The sequence below is a fragment of the Equus asinus genome, chromosome 1 (assembly GCF_041296235.1).
Source record: "Equus asinus isolate D_3611 breed Donkey chromosome 1, EquAss-T2T_v2, whole genome shotgun sequence".
NCBI classification, from domain to species: domain Eukaryota; kingdom Metazoa; phylum Chordata; class Mammalia; order Perissodactyla; family Equidae; genus Equus; species Equus asinus.
In genome coordinates, this window is record NC_091790.1 from 112,274,370 (window position 1) to 112,293,095 (window position 18,726).

At 40.6% G+C, this 18,726-nt stretch overlaps 1 protein-coding gene across 1 annotated transcript in view; it reads left to right on the forward strand.

Annotated features, from left to right (window-relative positions):
• FBXL13 (F-box and leucine rich repeat protein 13) overlaps window positions 1-18,726 on the forward strand; it is a 208,222-nt gene that overhangs the window by 158,900 nt on the left and 30,596 nt on the right. Inside the window, exon 17 of the mRNA XM_014850486.3 lies at window positions 225-351. Within this exon, the coding sequence (XP_014705972.1) occupies window positions 225-351 (127 nt within the window). The remainder of the gene's footprint in view (window positions 1-224; window positions 352-18,726) is intronic.

Sequence of the window (18,726 nt, forward strand, 5' to 3'; positions counted from 1 at the left end):
CTAGTTCTTCTATGTGAGTCACTGCCACAGCATGGCTACTGACAGATGAGTGGTGTGGTTCCGTGCCTGGGGAACCAAACTTGGGGACGCTGAAGTGGAGTGCGCCAAACTTTAACCACTAGGTCATCAGGTCTAGCTCTCCCCAGATAGTTTTTATATGAAGAAATTGCTACTGGCAGTATGATTACAAGATAAAATTAATTCTTCATGCTCTTTTCTTTCAGCTGCCCTAATTTACACTACTTGAGCCTACGAAATTGTACACATTTGACTGACATAGGAATTGCATATATTGTAAACATCTTTTCCTTGCTATCAATAGACCTCTCTGGAACAGACATCTCTGATGAGGTAAAAAAGATATTTAAAACGGTCCAATGACTCTTCTTGTTTCCTGTTATATAGTCGTTTTCCATTTGTAAACAATGGAGAGAACAACAATTATTTTTATTTCTTAAATTATTAGATTATAAAAGGCAAGTTTAGGAATATTGTTTCTGGAATAATGATAGATGAGGTTATTTGTAAATCAATGGTCTTGTTTCTCTGTTTAAAAAATGGCAAAATACAGTATTTTGAGGAAAGTCTTGACATGATAGATCTGAAATACGTTTCATTACAGAAGTTTGGTCAATAAGGAGGTAATATATTTTAGATGGCTTAAGTATATTTTCCTTGTGGAGTGCACATTCTAAAGACTATTTGAGTGCCTTGAGATCTAAGTCTTCAGTTCAAAACCTAAAGTCTAGAAATGGCCTCTTCAAGTCTATGAAAGGATACATTTTAAGGAACTCATTTCCTGCAAGCTGCTGATGCTACTCATCAGAGTTGAAACTCAGGTCACACCTGCCCCATTTACTAGTGAAAAGGAAGGTAAACCCTGAGAGATTTGCCACGTTTCTGAAAGACTTTAAGGGAATGTAGTCAGATAAGGAATGTACTCGCTTCTCTTGAAAATCAGAGCATTAGGAGGGACAGAAGAAGACAACAGAGGTGAGGGTCTTCCCCCACCTGCTTGCTAAATCCCCACTCATCCCTCAAGCTCATCAAATATCGCCTCTCTTTGAGGCCTTCTCTGAGAAGCCCTGCCTTATAGGCAAGTACCAGAACTCCCCTATGTGCGTCTCCAGCCCCACTGCATCCTTTAACATGACCTGTTTCTCTCGGTGTCTCTCTGCATTATTGACATCGTGGTATGTGTCCGTCCCCTTCAAACATTCAGTGGGATCTTTTAGATGAAGGCCTGTGTCTGTTCATTAGTCTAGGCTCTTTCCTTTCTTTAACTAAGAGTGAATTGAGATTCAGCCTCCGTTCTGCTAGATGGTCGCCTCTTCCCTTCCTTGAAGTGTCATCTAAGTGTGGTGTAAGAGTTGGGTGGGGGCAGTTACATGTGGTCAACTCATTATGGTGGAGTCAAGTCTGGTCTTCTCGGTGCTGTCTTCTGTCCAGCCTGAATCCACTGAGACATCTGTGGGCCCATTTGAATTTTGGCTTCCTGTCCAGGTGGATCCCTAATATGTCCTCCTTGTCCCAGCTCCAAGGCCCCTTCAACTCTTCAGGCTACCTTGTCATATGTGCCTTGCTCTGGCCCGCTGTCGGTCATCCTGGGGCAAGGGGACTCTATGATATTGTCTTAGGTCCCTAGTCCTAGACATCCCCCGCAGACATTTCCCTGCTCTCACACCTAGGTGCATTTGCCCTCAGACCCCAGCCTCACCCTTCCCTCACTCTGCCACAGAGTGGCTGACTCACGTCAGCAAGATTCCAGCTGGGTTTGGTGCTTGTGAGGAATTTGTGAGCAATTGGAGGGTCAGAAGAAGGGAGAGGCCAGGGTTTTCCTCCACCTTTCTTTCCATCATCCTCATCAGCTGAATTTCCTTTGTGATCTACTCCCTCTAGTCGGGCCTGCTGCGGTTCCAGCTCCCTCCAGTGACCTTGGCCCCTGGGCTCCAGTAACACCATCTCTTCCTATTGTCCTTCCAGCGTGGGGGGGTGGGGGGGGAGAGTGGCTTCCTGCTGCTGCTAATCTCCGGATTGTGTCATTATCCCATCTGGCTTCTCAGTTTCTCTACCACCTATGTTGCCAACTCCTTGTCACAATTAAATTTCCTCCGTTATAAACAGAGTTGTTTCTGTTTTCCTCATTAGATCTTAGCTGATGCAATGATGAGCACAGGAAAACTCTGGTGCCTTGTTGCTTTTCACATACCAAGGAAAGATGGGATGGGTTCTCATTTAGTCTTAGATGCCCAAATCTCTCGGGAGGTTCCGACTTTCTCTGCAGCTGGAAAGAGTCCAGGGAGACCTGGGACAGGGCCCCGCATGGCGAATCTCGCAGCACCTCATTCTTTTGCTTTTCTCTGGCTTGCCCTTCCCCTCCTCTCTGCCCCTTCCCCTTCTTTCCTCTCCCTTTCTCTCCTCCCTCCCTTCTCTTCTTCTTCCCCTTCATTCCTCTCCCGTCTTCTCTGCTCCTCCTCTTTTCTCTTCGCATAGATTCTTTATCTAACCTGGTGGTAGAAAAAACATTCCAACAGATTACATGGTTTTTAAAAATGTTATGCCCCAAGTCTTTCAGGGTTTAGGATTTGAATCTTAAAAGCCTAGGATTTTTTTTTTTTCTCCTGTGTTCTTCCGTAAAAACCCTTCTCTGACACACACAAGTAGAATGCCCAGCTGTTGTCTGAAAGGTCACAGGGTAACAAGAAGCAGAGGATCAAAGCACATTATAAAACACATCAAAATATAATTCTACCACAGTACTCCTCGCAAGGCGGAAGCGTCTGGTGAACATTTGTAGAATGAATGGAGTGAGGCTTAAATGGTTTATCCTAGTTTTCGGCGTTTGGGGAAAACTCAGTTTTCATTTTCAAAGACCATACGTTCAAGTTTTATCTACTGAGGACAAGTTAAAAACTTAGGAGTATATAGCTTCAAGTCCCACTCACTGTTTTTATCTTCTTGTAAAGAATATACACAATCTGAGAGAGCTGTAAGTGGACATCTATGGGGAAGAATGCTAGCTGTTTTCTGCTAAAGATTGAAAAATAAGTCTTCTGAAGGTGGTTGTTTTCTTCCTCTAAATCAGTTAAACTCTGATTTAAAAGGCAAATGATTGACAGTACAGTGTTACAGCAGCTGTGGAAGCTAACCTCAAACGGTCAAATTAAAATGAGTCAGCCCAGATGTCAACGTGGGCAGCTCAACACCAGCCAGGACTGTAGGTCTGATGAAGTACGAATCTGACCACAGTCTTAACCTTCAGGGTTTAAACTCCGGGATGTTACAGATATTTGCCAGAGATCAAATGTGAGCAGTTGTGCCTTTAGGAAAAGAAAAAGTTTCTTATGTTTCCTAATAATTATGTTCATTCTCACTTCTTTTCAATAGTGAGTTTTCAGTTAGAATCACACTAATTTAGTTAAGAAATATTTATTCTGACTACCTTGTGCTTGGTGATAGGGATGCTGGAATGAACAAAACAGATATGGTCCCTCCTCCTATGGGAAACAAGGAAAATAGATTTCTAACCTGGCTCAGCAAGTCAGGGAAGACCTCGTCTTCCACGAGAAGGAGAAGGGGTATGCGGTGAGCCAAGGAAACAGACACAGGGGTTTAAAAGTATGGTGGCGTCAAGGAAATCTGCACATTTGGATACAGCTTGACTGTGAGGAGGGTGATGAGAGATGATGCTTGAGAGGTAGGCAGGGCCAGGTCATGAAGGGCCCAGAGGCCACATGGAGGGATTAGTTCTTGGCCCTTTTGGCAATGAAAGGACATTCACTATTGTCAATTAGACAGTAACATGGTCAGATTGACTTTTTTGTGTGTGTGTGGTGAGGAAGATTGGCCTTGAGCTAACACCTGTCGCCAATCTTCCTCTCTTTTGCCTGAGGAAGAGTGGCCCTGAGCTAACATCTGTGCCCATCTTCCTCCATTTGGTATGGGGGATGCTGCCACAGCATGGCTTGATGAGTGGTGTAGGTCCGCGCCAGGGATCAGAACCTGTGAACCCCAGGGACTGAAGTGGAGCGCACAAACTTAACCACTGTGCCACCAGGCCGGTGCCCAGATTGACATTTTAATAAAATCACTCCATCTGCTGGATTGACATGGGAATATGGATGAACTAGTGACAGGTCGTAAAGCAGTGGTCCAGGTGAAAATGATGATGGTCAGCACCAGGATTAGAGCCAGGGGTAGGGTAGTAGGGCTGGGGCAAAGACAGCAGAGTGAGACATGTAGGAGGAAGAATCAACAAGAGATAGAAATAGACTGAGTATGAGTCAGAAGAGAGGGAGGGAAGCAAGGATGATGCCGGATTTGTGGCTTGAACATCTGTCCAAACGGCAGATGCGAGCCGTGTCCCTCCCACGGTGGGAGGGGCGGCTCTGCAGCAGGTCGGGAGAGTGGGCATGTGTGGGCTGAGTCACCTGCAAGGCAGCTTTATGGAGATGTGAAGAGCTCGGGAAATAAGCAGTTAAGCGAAAAATAAGCAAAATAAGCAATCCTTGAAATTCACTCCTCAGAGGTAGAAGAGCTTTTTAGGTTTGCGGAAGGTCAAGGGGCATTGCATTCTGAAGATCGTGGAAATTCATGAGGAAGTTCATCAGCAAAGGCAAAAATACAGATATTTATACATCTAGAAAGATGTTTAAAAGAGAGAGCTAATTTAAATGGGGGAAGTGAAGAGGAGAACACAGTTATTTCAAACTGTATACATTTCTTATAATAATTTCATCATCCTCAGTCCTTTTGTAGAAAATAGTGACTAATGCATTGCGTTATCCATGAGTAAAAGTGGTTTAAGAAGTTATTTAACAGGCACATTTTAGGAAAAGAGGGAATACGTCAATTTTCCTCTTCTAATATAAAAAAGACAGGGTTTGTAAGTGAGGGAAATAGCTTACGAATGTGAAGGTATCTTAAGATGTATTTAAAAATCTTTAATCTACAGCTTTTCCCTAACATCTAATTAAATGGGATGTTACTCATGCGCTCCCTACCCCAGAGGATTGTTTGAATATGAGGTTAAATCTCCATGTATAAGGGAAAATGTTTTCCACCAGTTAGGAGGATTGTCATTTACTAAAGACCACAGGATCCACAGTCAGAGCGGCCCAGTCTGCTGCTCTCGTTGCATTAGTCACTGCCATATTTGTCATTTAAAGAAAAATGAGTCAGAGCGATGTTCCCAATGGTGTGCTTAGACAGTGGTTTAAGAAGACTCTTTCATTTGCCTGATTTTCAAAATTTTTCGTTATGACGACTAGATCTCGAGTGCCTATTATGGAGGCAATCTCCCAGAGTCCCCTCACTGGAATATGAGATCCATGAGGACTTTGTTTTGTTCACTGCCATTTTTGCAGAACCCTGGGGGGTAGTGGACACTTGCTAAATACTCATTGAGTGAAGGAACAAACGCGGAGCTCTAGGGTTGGCAGATGTGAATATGACCTGTTCTCTGCAGCCCAGTTTGGAAGGGTGAGTGTGGGCGATTTAAATATGGTGTGGCAGGTATAATGATCAAGGAAGCAGAGGAAAGGACCTCTCAGCTCAGCCCGCCCAACAGAGAAGTGTGCCAACGTCTGCTTGTTCAAGGATCGTCATGTGGCCTAGGACTACTGGAATATACTATAAAAAGGGGATGTCGCCGGGGGCTTTTATGCTGTGTCAAGGAGCTTGGACTGGAACCAATGGATGACAAAGCAGTGCTTAGCAGGGGAGTCACAGTCATGGTCAGCCTCCCATTTTTAGATAATTTGGATTGTTCTCTGATGGGTAGATTGGAGGGGAGAAAGACTGGAGGCAGAGAGGCCAGTGGGAGGCATTTTGGTAAAGGAAGAGAGGAGGCGTTCTTGAAGTAGGTCGGATGCTATTGTGGAAAGAACATATTCAGGTATATTTAGGAGTTGAAACTGAAAGAACTTGGTGATGGATTAGGTGTGGAAGATGAGGAGCTGGGGTAGGGGTGGGAGGATAAGAGTGCTTCCAAAGATCTGGCTTTGGGTGGATGGAGGTCCTACCTCAAAAAAGGTGGGTAAGGTAAGAAAAGGAACAGGTGTTAAGGGAAAGGTGACTTCAGTTTTGTCAGACAGTTAGAGTCTGTGCATCCTAAGGCCAAAGCGGGAGAGATCCTGAAGGGAGATTCAGATGTGGGAGTCAGTAGCATGGAGGAGTGAATGTGGCCTTGATTCTCAGAGACAGCATGGGGCGTGAGAAGAAACGTGCACCCAGGAGGAACACAACACAACATCAACATTCAAGCAGTGGGGAGACAATGACTCCATGAAGGAGACTAAGGAAAGAAGGTGACAAAGGTTGTAAGAGAACCAGGTGAGTGTAGTCATGTGAGGGGTGTTGAGGGAATAACAAACAATGTCTAATAAAACAGAGAAATAAAATCAGGGAAAGACCAACAGTCATTGCATAGACCCTTGCCGACCCCTCTGAGATCATCTCATGCCCCTGCTCCCCTCATTCCCTCTCCTCCAGCCCCACTGCCTTCTTTCAGCTCCTCAAGTAAGCCAGATTCTTTCCTACCTCAGGACCTTTATGCATGCTGTCCCTTCTGCCTGGGACGCTCCTCCTTCCATTCTTCGTGTGCCTGGCTAGGTAGATGCTGAGCAAGTAACCAAAGACGATCATGACGATAGCTCAAGCATCTTGACATAAACTAATAGTGCCTTTTAAGATATTTTTGATACAGTTTTATCTATAATAAACATTGATCATGCTGTCCATAATGATCAGAAAATCACATTTCTCAATCTGGATTATTTCAAGGCAATGTCAATGGGTTTTATTTTATCCATGCATTGTTTCTTTAAGAAAACATAAATCACATGGTGACAATGTTCCGAGGTGTTTTTCTAAATAAGTAAGCGTTCTTTGGATCTTAATGTACTGGATCTTATCTGTGCCACGTTACAGCATAGTTTCTTAGGGGGGGTGTTATCGATTTAGATGGCCTCACAGAATAATGGTTCTTAAATTATGGGTAGCACACAAATTATTTTCAAATTGAACTGCAATAAAATCCCAATTGAATATTGGCATGTGGTTTCCATGTTAATTTTAACTGTGTATGTTATAGGTTCACTTAATTTCAGATATTTCTAGCCAAAAAAATAATAATAATAATCCATGACTAAATAATATACTAAAGTAGAAAGAAGCCAATGTGAGGACTTGATCACTGGTGTAGTCTAAACATCTCTTATAAATGCCCCGCTGCCTCCTTCCCTTCCCCTCTGTCACTGTCTCGGTTCCAGCACTATTTCTCCTTCCCAACCTCTCCAGCCTTAAGTGTCACTGTCCTCAAATCTGTTCTCCACTTTGCTGCAGTGTGCTTTTCCAGCACGCGGGTCTGAGCCCCTCGCTTCCTTGCTCAAACTCCTTCAGGAGCTCCACATTGCTTACAGCTTAAAGCCTAAACAACCTAGCGTGTAGGACCAGGCTCTACCTGGGGTGGCCCCTGCCCACCTCTACAGCCTCGCTTCCAGCTGACTCCCACCTGTCAGCTTTGGCTTCAGACACACGGAGCTGACTCTGCTGGAGCTCCTCAAACCTGTCAGGCTCTCCTTGCCTTCCCATCTCTGCAAGTTATTCCCTCTGTCTGAGACACCCTCTCCCCTTGTCCACCTAGTAGATCCTTGCTTACCCTCAGGTTTCAGCTCTGTGAAGCTCTCCTGCAGTTCCTGGGCAGGCTTAGGATCTCCCTGTCATTATACTGCGTCCACTAAAGCAATCATCTCATTGTATCTTAATATTTGTTCCATGCCTGTCTCCCGACAGCAATGGAAGCTTTTTTTTTTATCACGGTAACATTGGTTTATAACGTTTTATTAATCTCAGGTGTAAATCATTACATTTTGATTTCTGTGTGGATTACATCATGCTCACCACCCAAAGCCCACTTACAATCCACCCCCACACACATGTGCGTAATCCCCCATTTCGCCCTCCTCCCTCCGCCCGTCCCTCTGGTAACCACCACTCCCATCTCTGTCTCTATGTGCTTGTTTGTGGTTGTTTTTATCTTAATGTAAGCTTCTTGAGGGCAGAGGCTGGGTCATCCCATCTTTGGGAAGCCTCGCATAATGCCAACAGACATAAAAGGCATTAAAATATTTGATCACTGAGTCAGTGAGTGAGTGACTGAATGGTCTGCTACCATTTCCCTCTTTTCAGCCAAACACTTAAGCCTTCTTAAATCCCACATTTTCTCAGCTATGCTCTGAGCTGGAGTGGGAGTGTTTACAGCTGCACGTCTTAATCTGATGATACTCTTTCAAGAGACCACCCATCTGCATGGAACACACACATGAATAAAGCCTGAGCTTCGGTGAAGCAAAACCTCTGAAGCAGGAAACCACTTGGGATTCAAGAAGCAGAAGGAATGGGAGTGAAAAGAGAGCAGGGCAACTCAGAGACAAGCAGATATGCCTTGGATTTTCAAAAAGCACATCACGAAAAGTCTGCCCTTTTGTAGTTTTTCACGAGGAGCTGGACCTCTCCTTAGGCCCCTCCAGGCCCTTCTGCCCAGCTGGTGGCCTTATAAGAATCTGCTGGTCCCATGCCTAGTGATAGTGGTTTTCCTCATAGAGGTTATAGTCAATTATCTCCTGTTTGCAGAAAAAATTCCTACTAAAACCAGTGCAAAAAGAAGTGACTGAATTGAGCTTGTCACTTCCCTCCAGGAGAATCTTTGGCAGCATGACTCTCCTCTCAGGCTCCATCAGGTAGGAGGCAAGCTGCTCTCTCTCCAGGTAACAGAGTTGCTGACTCACCATCCCTCTGTAAACACTTGGAGGACCTGCTGCTGTGTTGACCGAAGCCGGCTCCCCTTAGATTTGTAGCTTGGTAAATTAGTCAGAGAGGTTGACACAGTTTAAAAAGGAAATGATTACGGAATTCATACTGACAATTAAGTAAGTAGAAATAAACAAAAATAATTGAGAACCAAAGCTAAATTGTTTTTATAAAATGGTAATTGCTAACCAGAGTATAAAAGGGAAGCTCACTTGTGAGGGTAAGATACATTTTCAAGGACACTGTATGAGATAATGTTATCAGTGATTTTAGAAAATGGATGTGTTAATTGAGATAAGAATAGTTCCAAGTGTAACTTTTGTTCTTTGCTCCTAAAAGAATGTGGTAGACAGCACCAAATGGAGCAAATCTTTCAGAAAGAAAATACGAAATATAAACACTGATTTACCACAAAGAAAAATAGATTCCATCCCAGAATTCTGAGTGTGCCAGCAAGATAAGAGAGAATTGGGTCCATAAAAACAAATAAATTTCATAAATAGGCTACTCGTTCCTTCCCAAATATTTATTCATCGTCAACTATGTGTCAAACACTATGCCCGGTTGTGGCAGTACTGAATATACAGACACAGTCCTGGTCTCAAGGTACAGTCTGGTGGCGAAACAATAAGAGTGACAACACCAGGGGTTAAAAGTTACTAAAAGCATGAATTCAGAGTGTGGGTTCGCATCCAGGCTAGTGCCACCACATTATGAGACCTTGGATAAGTTACTTAACCTCTCTGTGCCTTCATTTCCCTCTCTTTAAAACAGCGAAGATTAAATAAGATAATGACTGAAAACTGCTTACCCTAGTGCCTGGCACATGGTAAGCACTCAATACAGCTCAGCAATGATTTATTCGACTTGTGACATAACGCGGTACGTTTGCTGTGATGGAGAGATGTGCACTGCATCTTGGCAGCGTGGATGCGTTGGAAACTGAGTGCCGATGTCTCTGTGGAGGAGTCAGTGGAGGCTTCTCGGCTCTGAGGGCAGCGGAAAGCTTCAGGTGGTGTTTGCGTGTGAGGTACAGGGGAGAAGGACGTTCTCAGTGAAGGAAGAAGCAGGTGTGAAGGTGTGGAGACGTGAAAGAGGGTTCTGTGTCGGGGGATCCACAGGTGACTTGGTACTGTCAGAGCATGGCCTGAGAAGATAGGAAATGTGGCAGGAGATGAGGCTGGAGGAAGAGGGGGAGGGCAGAATGTGAAAGGCCTTCAGACTAGATGCTGCATGCATGGGGCGCCACTGAAGAACCCCGAGTAGACGATTCATACAGATTTGTGTACAGAAACATAACACTAAGAAAGATGCATTGAAGAGAGGCTGAGCTATTGCAATGACACCTAAAAATAGTGAGGTTTTGATAGTGGTGGCAGAAGGGACATTAGGAGGCAGCATAGGTGGGGCTTAGTGACTGACTGGCTGGATACCGGGAGAGAAGGAGACATGGCGAACACCCATGTTTGTATTTGGTCAGTCGAGGACACGGTGGTACCATTACCCAGGAAACAACCTGAGAGAGGGGTTAGGACTTGGAGACGAGATGCCGAATTCCGTTTTAGACATGTTTAATTCTAGTACCAGGACATATCTGTCTACACTATGGGCTCCTTTGGTCCTAGGTGACAAAAAGAAGATAGATGCCTATTTGACTTTTGAAATTTTCATTTTTGTTTTGTTTTGTTCCTCAGTATGTCTGGCAAAAAATCATAGATATTAGGTATATTCCAACTCAAGCATTATTGAAAGTGGAAAATTTACACAAGGATTTTCAACACCGCCCCCCCCACCCCAATTCTATCCCCTCTGTCGCAACAACTTACATCCCATTTTATCTTCCAAAAAAGCAGCAAGAAAGAAGGCTTCTTATGTTTACTGACTGTCAGGGACCTTTTGTTCTTTTTAGATTTTCTATGATTTAAACCCCCAATAATTACATCAGAGTTCTCAGTCATCTTAGACTCCTGGGCACCCCATTCCATTTTATTTCATAGAATGTGTTTTCTAATATCTTGTATTCAAATATCAAATATCTTAAGTTGTATAGGTTATGTTTATAGATTTCCCAGACAGGGAAATCTAGGCCCTATAAAAAGGATCATAAAAGTTGTAAAATGCAGAGGAAGGAGCAATGCACTTAAATCAAAGAAAAGTCCATCATGAGCCATTCACCTTCCACCAGCCTCCTTCTTGGAGCTAGTGGGAGAGAGTAGGAAGAACCCATTAAAACTTTGTGGTTTCTGCACGTTCCGCTTCTCGGTGGCCCGGGGTTCGCCGGTTCAGATCCCGGGTGCAGACATGGCACAGCATGGCACGCCATGCTGTGGTAGGCATCCCACATACAAAGTAGAGGAAGATGGGCACGATGTTAGCTCAGGGCCAGCCTCCCTCAGAAAAAAGAAGAGGATTGGCAGCAGATGTTAGCTCAGGGCTAATCTTCCTCAAACAAACAAACAAACAAACAAAACTTTGTGGTTTCCAGTTTGAATACCGGTCCTCTGAACGTAACAGTGCTGAGTTTGAGTGCTTATGGCACATTCGGGTGTCTAATTATCTATTAGTAAATAAGATCTGGAGCTCAGGAGAGAGATCTGGACTAGATGAAGAGATGGGTGAAGTGGTTGAAACCGTGGGTGAGAGAGAGAAGGAGAAAAATGTCAAGTTCAAGGCTTCAGGGAACACCAGTACTTACTGGGTGGATTTGGAAGATAAACCCACAAGGGAAACTGAAAATGAACATCCAGAGAAGTAGATGAGGAAAGAGTCGAGTGATGTCATGGGGACCTAGGGAAGTGGTGTTTCAAAAAGCAGGAGGCTGTCAGCAAGGTCAGACCTCACAGATGGACCAAGTAATATGAAGAAAGAGAAGGATCTATCAACTTTTGTAAAAGGAAATTGTTCGTCTCTGTATACACTTGTACATAGCGTTCACAGCTTAATATTTTGTTTGAATACGTGTGCTTTTGGGCTATTATACTTTTTTTGGAACAGACAGGAAACTGCCCATAACTGCCGTGGGTCTGTGTAAAAGAATTAAAGCAAGGTGTTAATATTTTATATAATTCTTTGCTGATATGCAAAAAGACTTAGTAAGGATTCGTGTATTAGTTTTCTTCCAAGTTATTCTAAATTATTTTTCACAAACATTGGGAAATTTCATTCATTTATTCATTCTTTCTTTTGATACAGTTATCCTGTTCCTACTATATTTAAGGCAGCAAATCTAGGTGTAAGCATAAAAACAGGACTAAGATGAGCAAACTGCCATAAACTTTTTTTTTTTTGCATTTCTCAACTTATTTTGGTGATATATTTTTTTAATTATTATTATTTTTTATTGAGGGAACATTGGCTTTTAACATTATCTAAATTTCAGGTTTACATCATTAGATTCCGACTTCTGTATAGACTGCAGCGTTTTCACCAGCACAAGTCTGGCTGCCATTCGTTACTGTACACACGCCCCCTTACCCTTTTCGCCCTCCTCCCACCCACTTCCCCTCTGGTAGCCACTAATCTGTTCTACATATCTATGTGTTTGTTTGTTTATTTATCTTCCACATATGAGTGAAATAGCACAGTAATTGTCTTTCTCCATCTGACTTATTTTGCTTAGCATAAGACCCTCAGGGTCCAGCCATGTTGTCATAAATGGCAAGATTTCATCTTTCTTATGGCTGAGTAGTATTCTCTTGTATGTATATATCCACCACATCTTCTTTATCCATCACCCATTGATGGGCACTTAGGTTGTTTCCAAGTCTTGGCTGTTGTGAATAATGCGGCAATGAACATAAGGGTGCAAATATCTTTTTGACTTAGTGTTTTCATGTTCTTTGGATACACATCCAGAAGTGGAATAGCTGGATAATATGGTAGTTCTACTCTTAATTTTTTGAGGAATTTCCGTACTGTTTTCCAGAATGACTGCACCAGTTTAACTTCCCACTAGCAGTGTATGAGGGTTCCCCTTACTCTACATCCTCTCCAACACTTGTTATTTCTTGTCTTTTTGATAATAGCCATTCTGACAGGCGTGAGGTGATATCTCATTGTAGTTTTGATTTGCATTTGCCTAATAATTAGTGATGTTGAATATCTTTTTATGTGCCTGTTGGCCATCTGTATATCTTCTTTGGAAAAATGTCTATTCAGATCCTGTGCCCATTTTTTAATTGGGTCATTTTTTTTTTGTTGTTGTTGAAGTGTATGAGTTCTTTATATATTTTGGATATTAACCCCTTATCAGATAAATGATTTGCAAATATCTTCTCCCCATTGGTAGGCTGTCTTTTTGTTTTGTTGATGATTTCCTTTGCTGTGCAACTGATTTTTCTATGTTGATTTTGCACCCTGCAACTTTGCTGTATTAGTAATTATTTCTAATAGCTTTTTGGTGGATTCTTTGGGCTTTCCTATATATAAAATCATGTCATCTGCAAATAGTGGCAGTTTTACTTCTTCCTTTTCAATTTGGATGTCTTTTATTTCTTTTTCTTGCCTAATTGCTCTGGCTAGGCTTTCAATAGTATGTTTAACGAGAGTGGCAAGAGTAGCTGTGGGTTTGTCATACATGGCCTTTATTATGTTGAGGTACGTTCCTTCTATACCCATTTTATTGAGCGTTTTTATCAGAAACGGGTGTTGAATCTTGTCAAACGTTTTCTCTGCGTCTATTGAAATCATCATGTGATTTTTATTCTTCATTTTGTTAATGTGGTGTATCACATTGATTTGCAGATTTTGAACCATCTCTGCATCCCGGGAATAAATCCCACTTGATTGTGGTGTAGTTGTATAATCCTTTTAATGTATTGTTGTATTTGATTTACTAATATTTTGTTGAGGATTTTTGCATCTGTGTTCATCAGTGATATTGGCCTGTAATTTTCCTTCTTTGTGTTTTCCTTCTCTGGTTTTGGTATCAGGGTAATGTTGGCCTCATAAAATGAGTGAGGAAGCATCCTGTCCTCTTCAGTTTTTTGGGAAGAGTTTGACAAGGTTAAATCTTTGAATGTTTGGTAGAATTCTCCAGAGAAGCCATCTGGTTCTAGACTTTTGTTTTTTGGAAGGTTTTTGGTCATTGTTTCAATCTCTTTACTGTTGATTGGTGTATTCAGATTCTCTATTTCTTCTTGCTTCAGTTTTGGGAAGTTGTATGTTTCTACGGATGTATCCATTTTTTCTAGATTATCCAATTTGTTGGCATGTAGATTTTCATAGTATTCTCTTATAATCTTTTCTTATTTCTGTGATATCCATTGTAATTTCTCCTTTTCATTTCTGACTTTATTTACGTGAGCCATTCTCTTTTTTTCTTAGTGAGTATGGCTAAGAGATGTCAATTTTGTTTATCTTTTCAAAGAACCAGCTCTTAATTTCATTGATCTTTTCTATCGATCTGTCTTTTTAGTCTCTATTGCATTTATTTCTCTCTGATTTTTGTTCTTTCCTTCCTTCTACTGACTTTGGGCATCATTTGCTCTTTTTCTGGTTCTGTTATGTGTAGTGTCAGATTGTTTACTTAAGATTTTTTCCTGTTTCTTGAAGTAGGCCTATATTGCTATAAACTTCCCTCTTAGTACTGCTTTTGCTGCATCTCATAGATTTTGGTATGTTGCATTTTCATTTTAATTTGTCTCCAAATATTTTTTTTACTTCTCCTTTGATTTCTTCATTTATTCCAATAGATGTTCAGTAGCATGTTGTTTAGTCTCCACATATTTGCAACTTTTCCAGCTTTCTTATTGTAGTTGATGTGTAGTTTCATACCATTGTGGTCAGAAAAGATGCTTGATATGATTTCAGTCTTCTTAAATTTATTGAGACTTGTTTTGTTTCCCCACATATGGTCTATAATTGAGAATATTCCATGTGCACTTGAGAAGAATGTGTATTCTGCTGCTTTTGGATGGAATGTTCTATATCTATATCTATTAAGTCCATCTGGTCTAATGTTTCACTTAAGGCTACTATTTCCTTGTTGACTGTCTGTCTGGATGATCTATCCATTGATGTAAGTGGGGTGTTGAGGTACTCTACCATTATTGTGTTGCTATCAAATTCTCCTTTTGGGTCTGTTAATAGTTGCTTTATATACTTTGGTGCTCCTGTGTTAGGTGCATATATATTCATAAGTGTTATGTCCTCTTGGTGGAATGTCCCTTTTATCATTATATACTGCCCTTCTGTCTCTCATTGTCTTTTTTGTCTTGAAGTCTGCTTTGTCTTATATAAGTATGGCAACACCTGCTTTCTTTTGCTTGCCATTTTCTTGGAGTATCATCTTCCATCCTTTCACTCTGAGCCTACGTTTGTCTTTAGAGCTGAAATGTGTTTCCCAGAGGCTGCATATTGTTGGGTCTTGTTTTTTAATCCATCCAGCTGCTCTGTGTCTTTTGATTGGAGAATTCAATTTATTTACATTTAGAGTGATTATTGATATATGATGGCTTAATACTGCCATCTTATCTCTTGTTTTCTTGTTGTTCTATCTTTCCCTTGTTTCTTTTTCCTTGTGTTTTTGTCTGCCATTTCAGTTTGGTGGTTTCTGTGATGTTTCTCACTTTCCTCTTTTTTTTATGTTTTGTGACTCTGCTCTGAATTTTTGTGTTGTGGTTACCATGAGATTTGTATAAAGATCTCATAGATGAGATAGTGCTTCTTCTGCTGATAGCATCTCATCTCCATTTGCCATGCAGGTTCCATCCTTTTCCTCTTCCCCTTCTATGTTTTTGTTGTCAGAAATTATCCTTTTCTGTATTGCAAGTTTGTTACCAAATTGGAGTGGTTATAGTTATTTTTAAAGCTTTCTTTTCCTTTAGCCTTTATGTCATAATTAGGTGTTTACTAGTCTGTTATAAAGTTGCAATTTTCTGATTCTGCCTATTTATCACCTTGCTTAAAGCTTTGTAAACCTTTGCCTTTTTGTTTCAGGTAGGGGAGCTCTTTTTAAGATTTCTCAAAAGGTGAGTCTAGTGGTGATGAACTCCCTCAGCTTTTGTTTGTCTAGGAAAGCCTTTATTTCTCCTTCATATTTGAAAGATAACTTTGCAGGATAAAGTCTTCTTGGCTGACGGTTTTTAATCTTTTAATATTTTGGATATATCATTCCATTCTCTCTTTGCCTGCAGAGTTTCTGCCCTAAACTTTTGATAAACCTTTTTCTCCCTCAGTTTTCCCCTTCTTTTGAACAGGACTTGTTGTTGTTTTGTCCACTTGCTCTCCCAATGGTTCTAGCAATTTTTATTGCCATCAGCAATAAAATAAGTGTGGTAACCTTACACCCATTCACCAATGTTGGCTGTTTTAATTTAAACAAAATAGCAATTAAAACTTTTTTATTTAAATTTGCATTAAAAAGTTTTAGTAATATTAATAATTTTCACCTATATTTGCTTATCACTTTAATTGTATTTCTTCTTATGTGAACTTTCTCTTCAGATTCTTTACTCATTTATATAGTGGGGTCTCAATACTCCTTCCAATTTGTATGAACTCCTTATAATAATGTGGTTATTAATCATTTGTCATTTCCATATTTTCTCCATACCTTTACAATGGCTTATCTCACAATTATAGAAGAGAGATTTGTTTTAGAATGTTAATCTTAAAAGCCTACAAGTTACTGCTTACAAAGACTATTCAAGAAAAACGAATTAAAAATTACACAAACTATGCAATCTTTATGTAATTTTATATAGTTTTTTTTCAAGAAACTGTTTCTTTAAACATATGCAGGACAGATTATAAGGTTTATTTATGCTTATTGAGTGTTCTGTGTGCCTGTATTAAAGTGTTGACAGTTTCCAGACTGAAACACACTATAAAGAAGGATGATTTGTAACAATGTGGCTGTCAGATAAATTATAATATTTTATTCTAACGTTAATATTCCATAATTCCTAGACCATCTTTCCAGACTTTTTCTGAAAGTGCAAGGTCTCAGAAGAACAGTCATGTGCAAGTTGTAAAGAATAAATCTTACTTGCAGAATGTTAAGCTCTTTTTAACAAGGTTTCATCCACTTCAATTTCATATATAAAGTATGATTTGCTTGTTATTAAATTGTGACCAAATGTTCAGTCTTATAAGGGGGTAAAATATTGGTGGTTTTGTTTTCCTCAATGTGTCATCTTATGCCAACAAATAACATATCACACCAATCAAAACAGTGACTCTATTCTGAAAATGTACCCAAAAGGAATTTGGGAAAATTAAAAGATTTTTAATAGGCAATATAAAAAATTAATTGTGATAGTTAATTGGTATGTCTAAAATAATCTTGTTTATTTCAAAGCACCTCCCAAGATATTCAGCAGATTTAAAGGGAAAGGGTGATAGAAAAAAGGTTGAAATGAATATCAGCTAATAAATGCAGGAGGAAGGATAGAATTAGTAAAATCACCATTTTGCAACTCCCAGTGAAATAACTGGGATTTAGGCAAGGTTAACCAAGTAATGCTGAAAACACTGACTGAAAGCTTGTTGGGAAACAGAGTATTCATGTGGTCTTAGAGAATCACACCACAGATTATTTAACAGATAAAAAGTGACTGAGTGGCATCACCAATAGTGGGACAACCTGACTTTGTGCCCCCTAATGGGATGCAACAGCACCTAGGTAGTGTTCTTGCAAAAAATGTTTATCTAGAATCTAACCATAGGAACAATCAAATAGAGAATGTGCGACATCCTATGTCATGGCTGGCCTGGGATCTTTAAAAGTCTATGTCTCGAAAGACAACATTTGAAAAAAAAAGGCTAAAGAGACATGACATGAAAATTTGCAATGCATGAACTCTGACTGGGTCCTGGATAAAAAACAAATTTGAATGTTGACTTTATATTAGATCGTATGGTATTACTGTTAATCTTAGGTATTATAATACTATATACACATAATACCATATAGCTCCCTAGGAAAATGTCCTTATTCCTAAGGAGATGCATACAGAATGTTTAAGGTAAAGGGAAATTTATATCCATTGTACCATTCCTTGAACCTTTCTGTGGATTTGAATATTTTCAAAATAAAGAGTTGGGGGAGGGATTTCTTATGTTTATGTTGCTGCTATTCGAAGCCTGGAATAGTATGAGTCAGCCATAGAGTAAGTACACACGTACAAGCCATTCCAACATTTGGTAACTAGTTCACTGCTGATGTCTATCTACATCAGCTAAACAATTCCAGATGTAAAACTTGGGGAAAAAAAGAATAGTTTTCAAGGATTGGTTGGCTCCCAAACGTCTCGTGTACATGTATCTGTTCCTGGCAGTGTTCAGTGTTCCCTCCCTACTCCCAGTGACCCCGAGCTGAACTACTTCCCAAACAACTCACACTTTCCAAATGAAATCTTTGTTCACGCCGTTTCCTCAGCCTGAAACACTGTTCCTATTATTTCGCTTGTGAAAATCTTAGTCTTTAAGGCTTAATTCAAATTTTTCCTTCCTGTGTGAAAGTCTCTTCAAGACCGCCACCTCTTCCTCCAACTGGAAGCAGTCACTCCCTGCTCCGTGGTCCCTATATCTCTCTTGACACACATCCTTGTTCTTTTTTGCATTATGGTCACTTACGTAACAACTCATATTCCCTAGAGAGGGAAAGTTTTAACTCTGTTACATTGGATGAAGTCCAAATTCCTTAGAATAATGGACAAGGCTTTTGTGACTTGGTGCCTGCTTCTTTAGAGTCTAATGTCTTGACACTCCCTTCAGTGGACCTGGTACCACCGCTATAACATAAACCAATTTCTAGGGACTTCTGCACCCCTCAGATCCAGGTCCCTCAATTTCATGGCTTATGAAGCAGCAAAGTGCTCCCCAGGATTCTTGTGAATTCCTGGGTCTTGTATTCCCATGCATTACTCGATTCTTCTAATATTTACTTATATTCCTTATTACTATATTAAT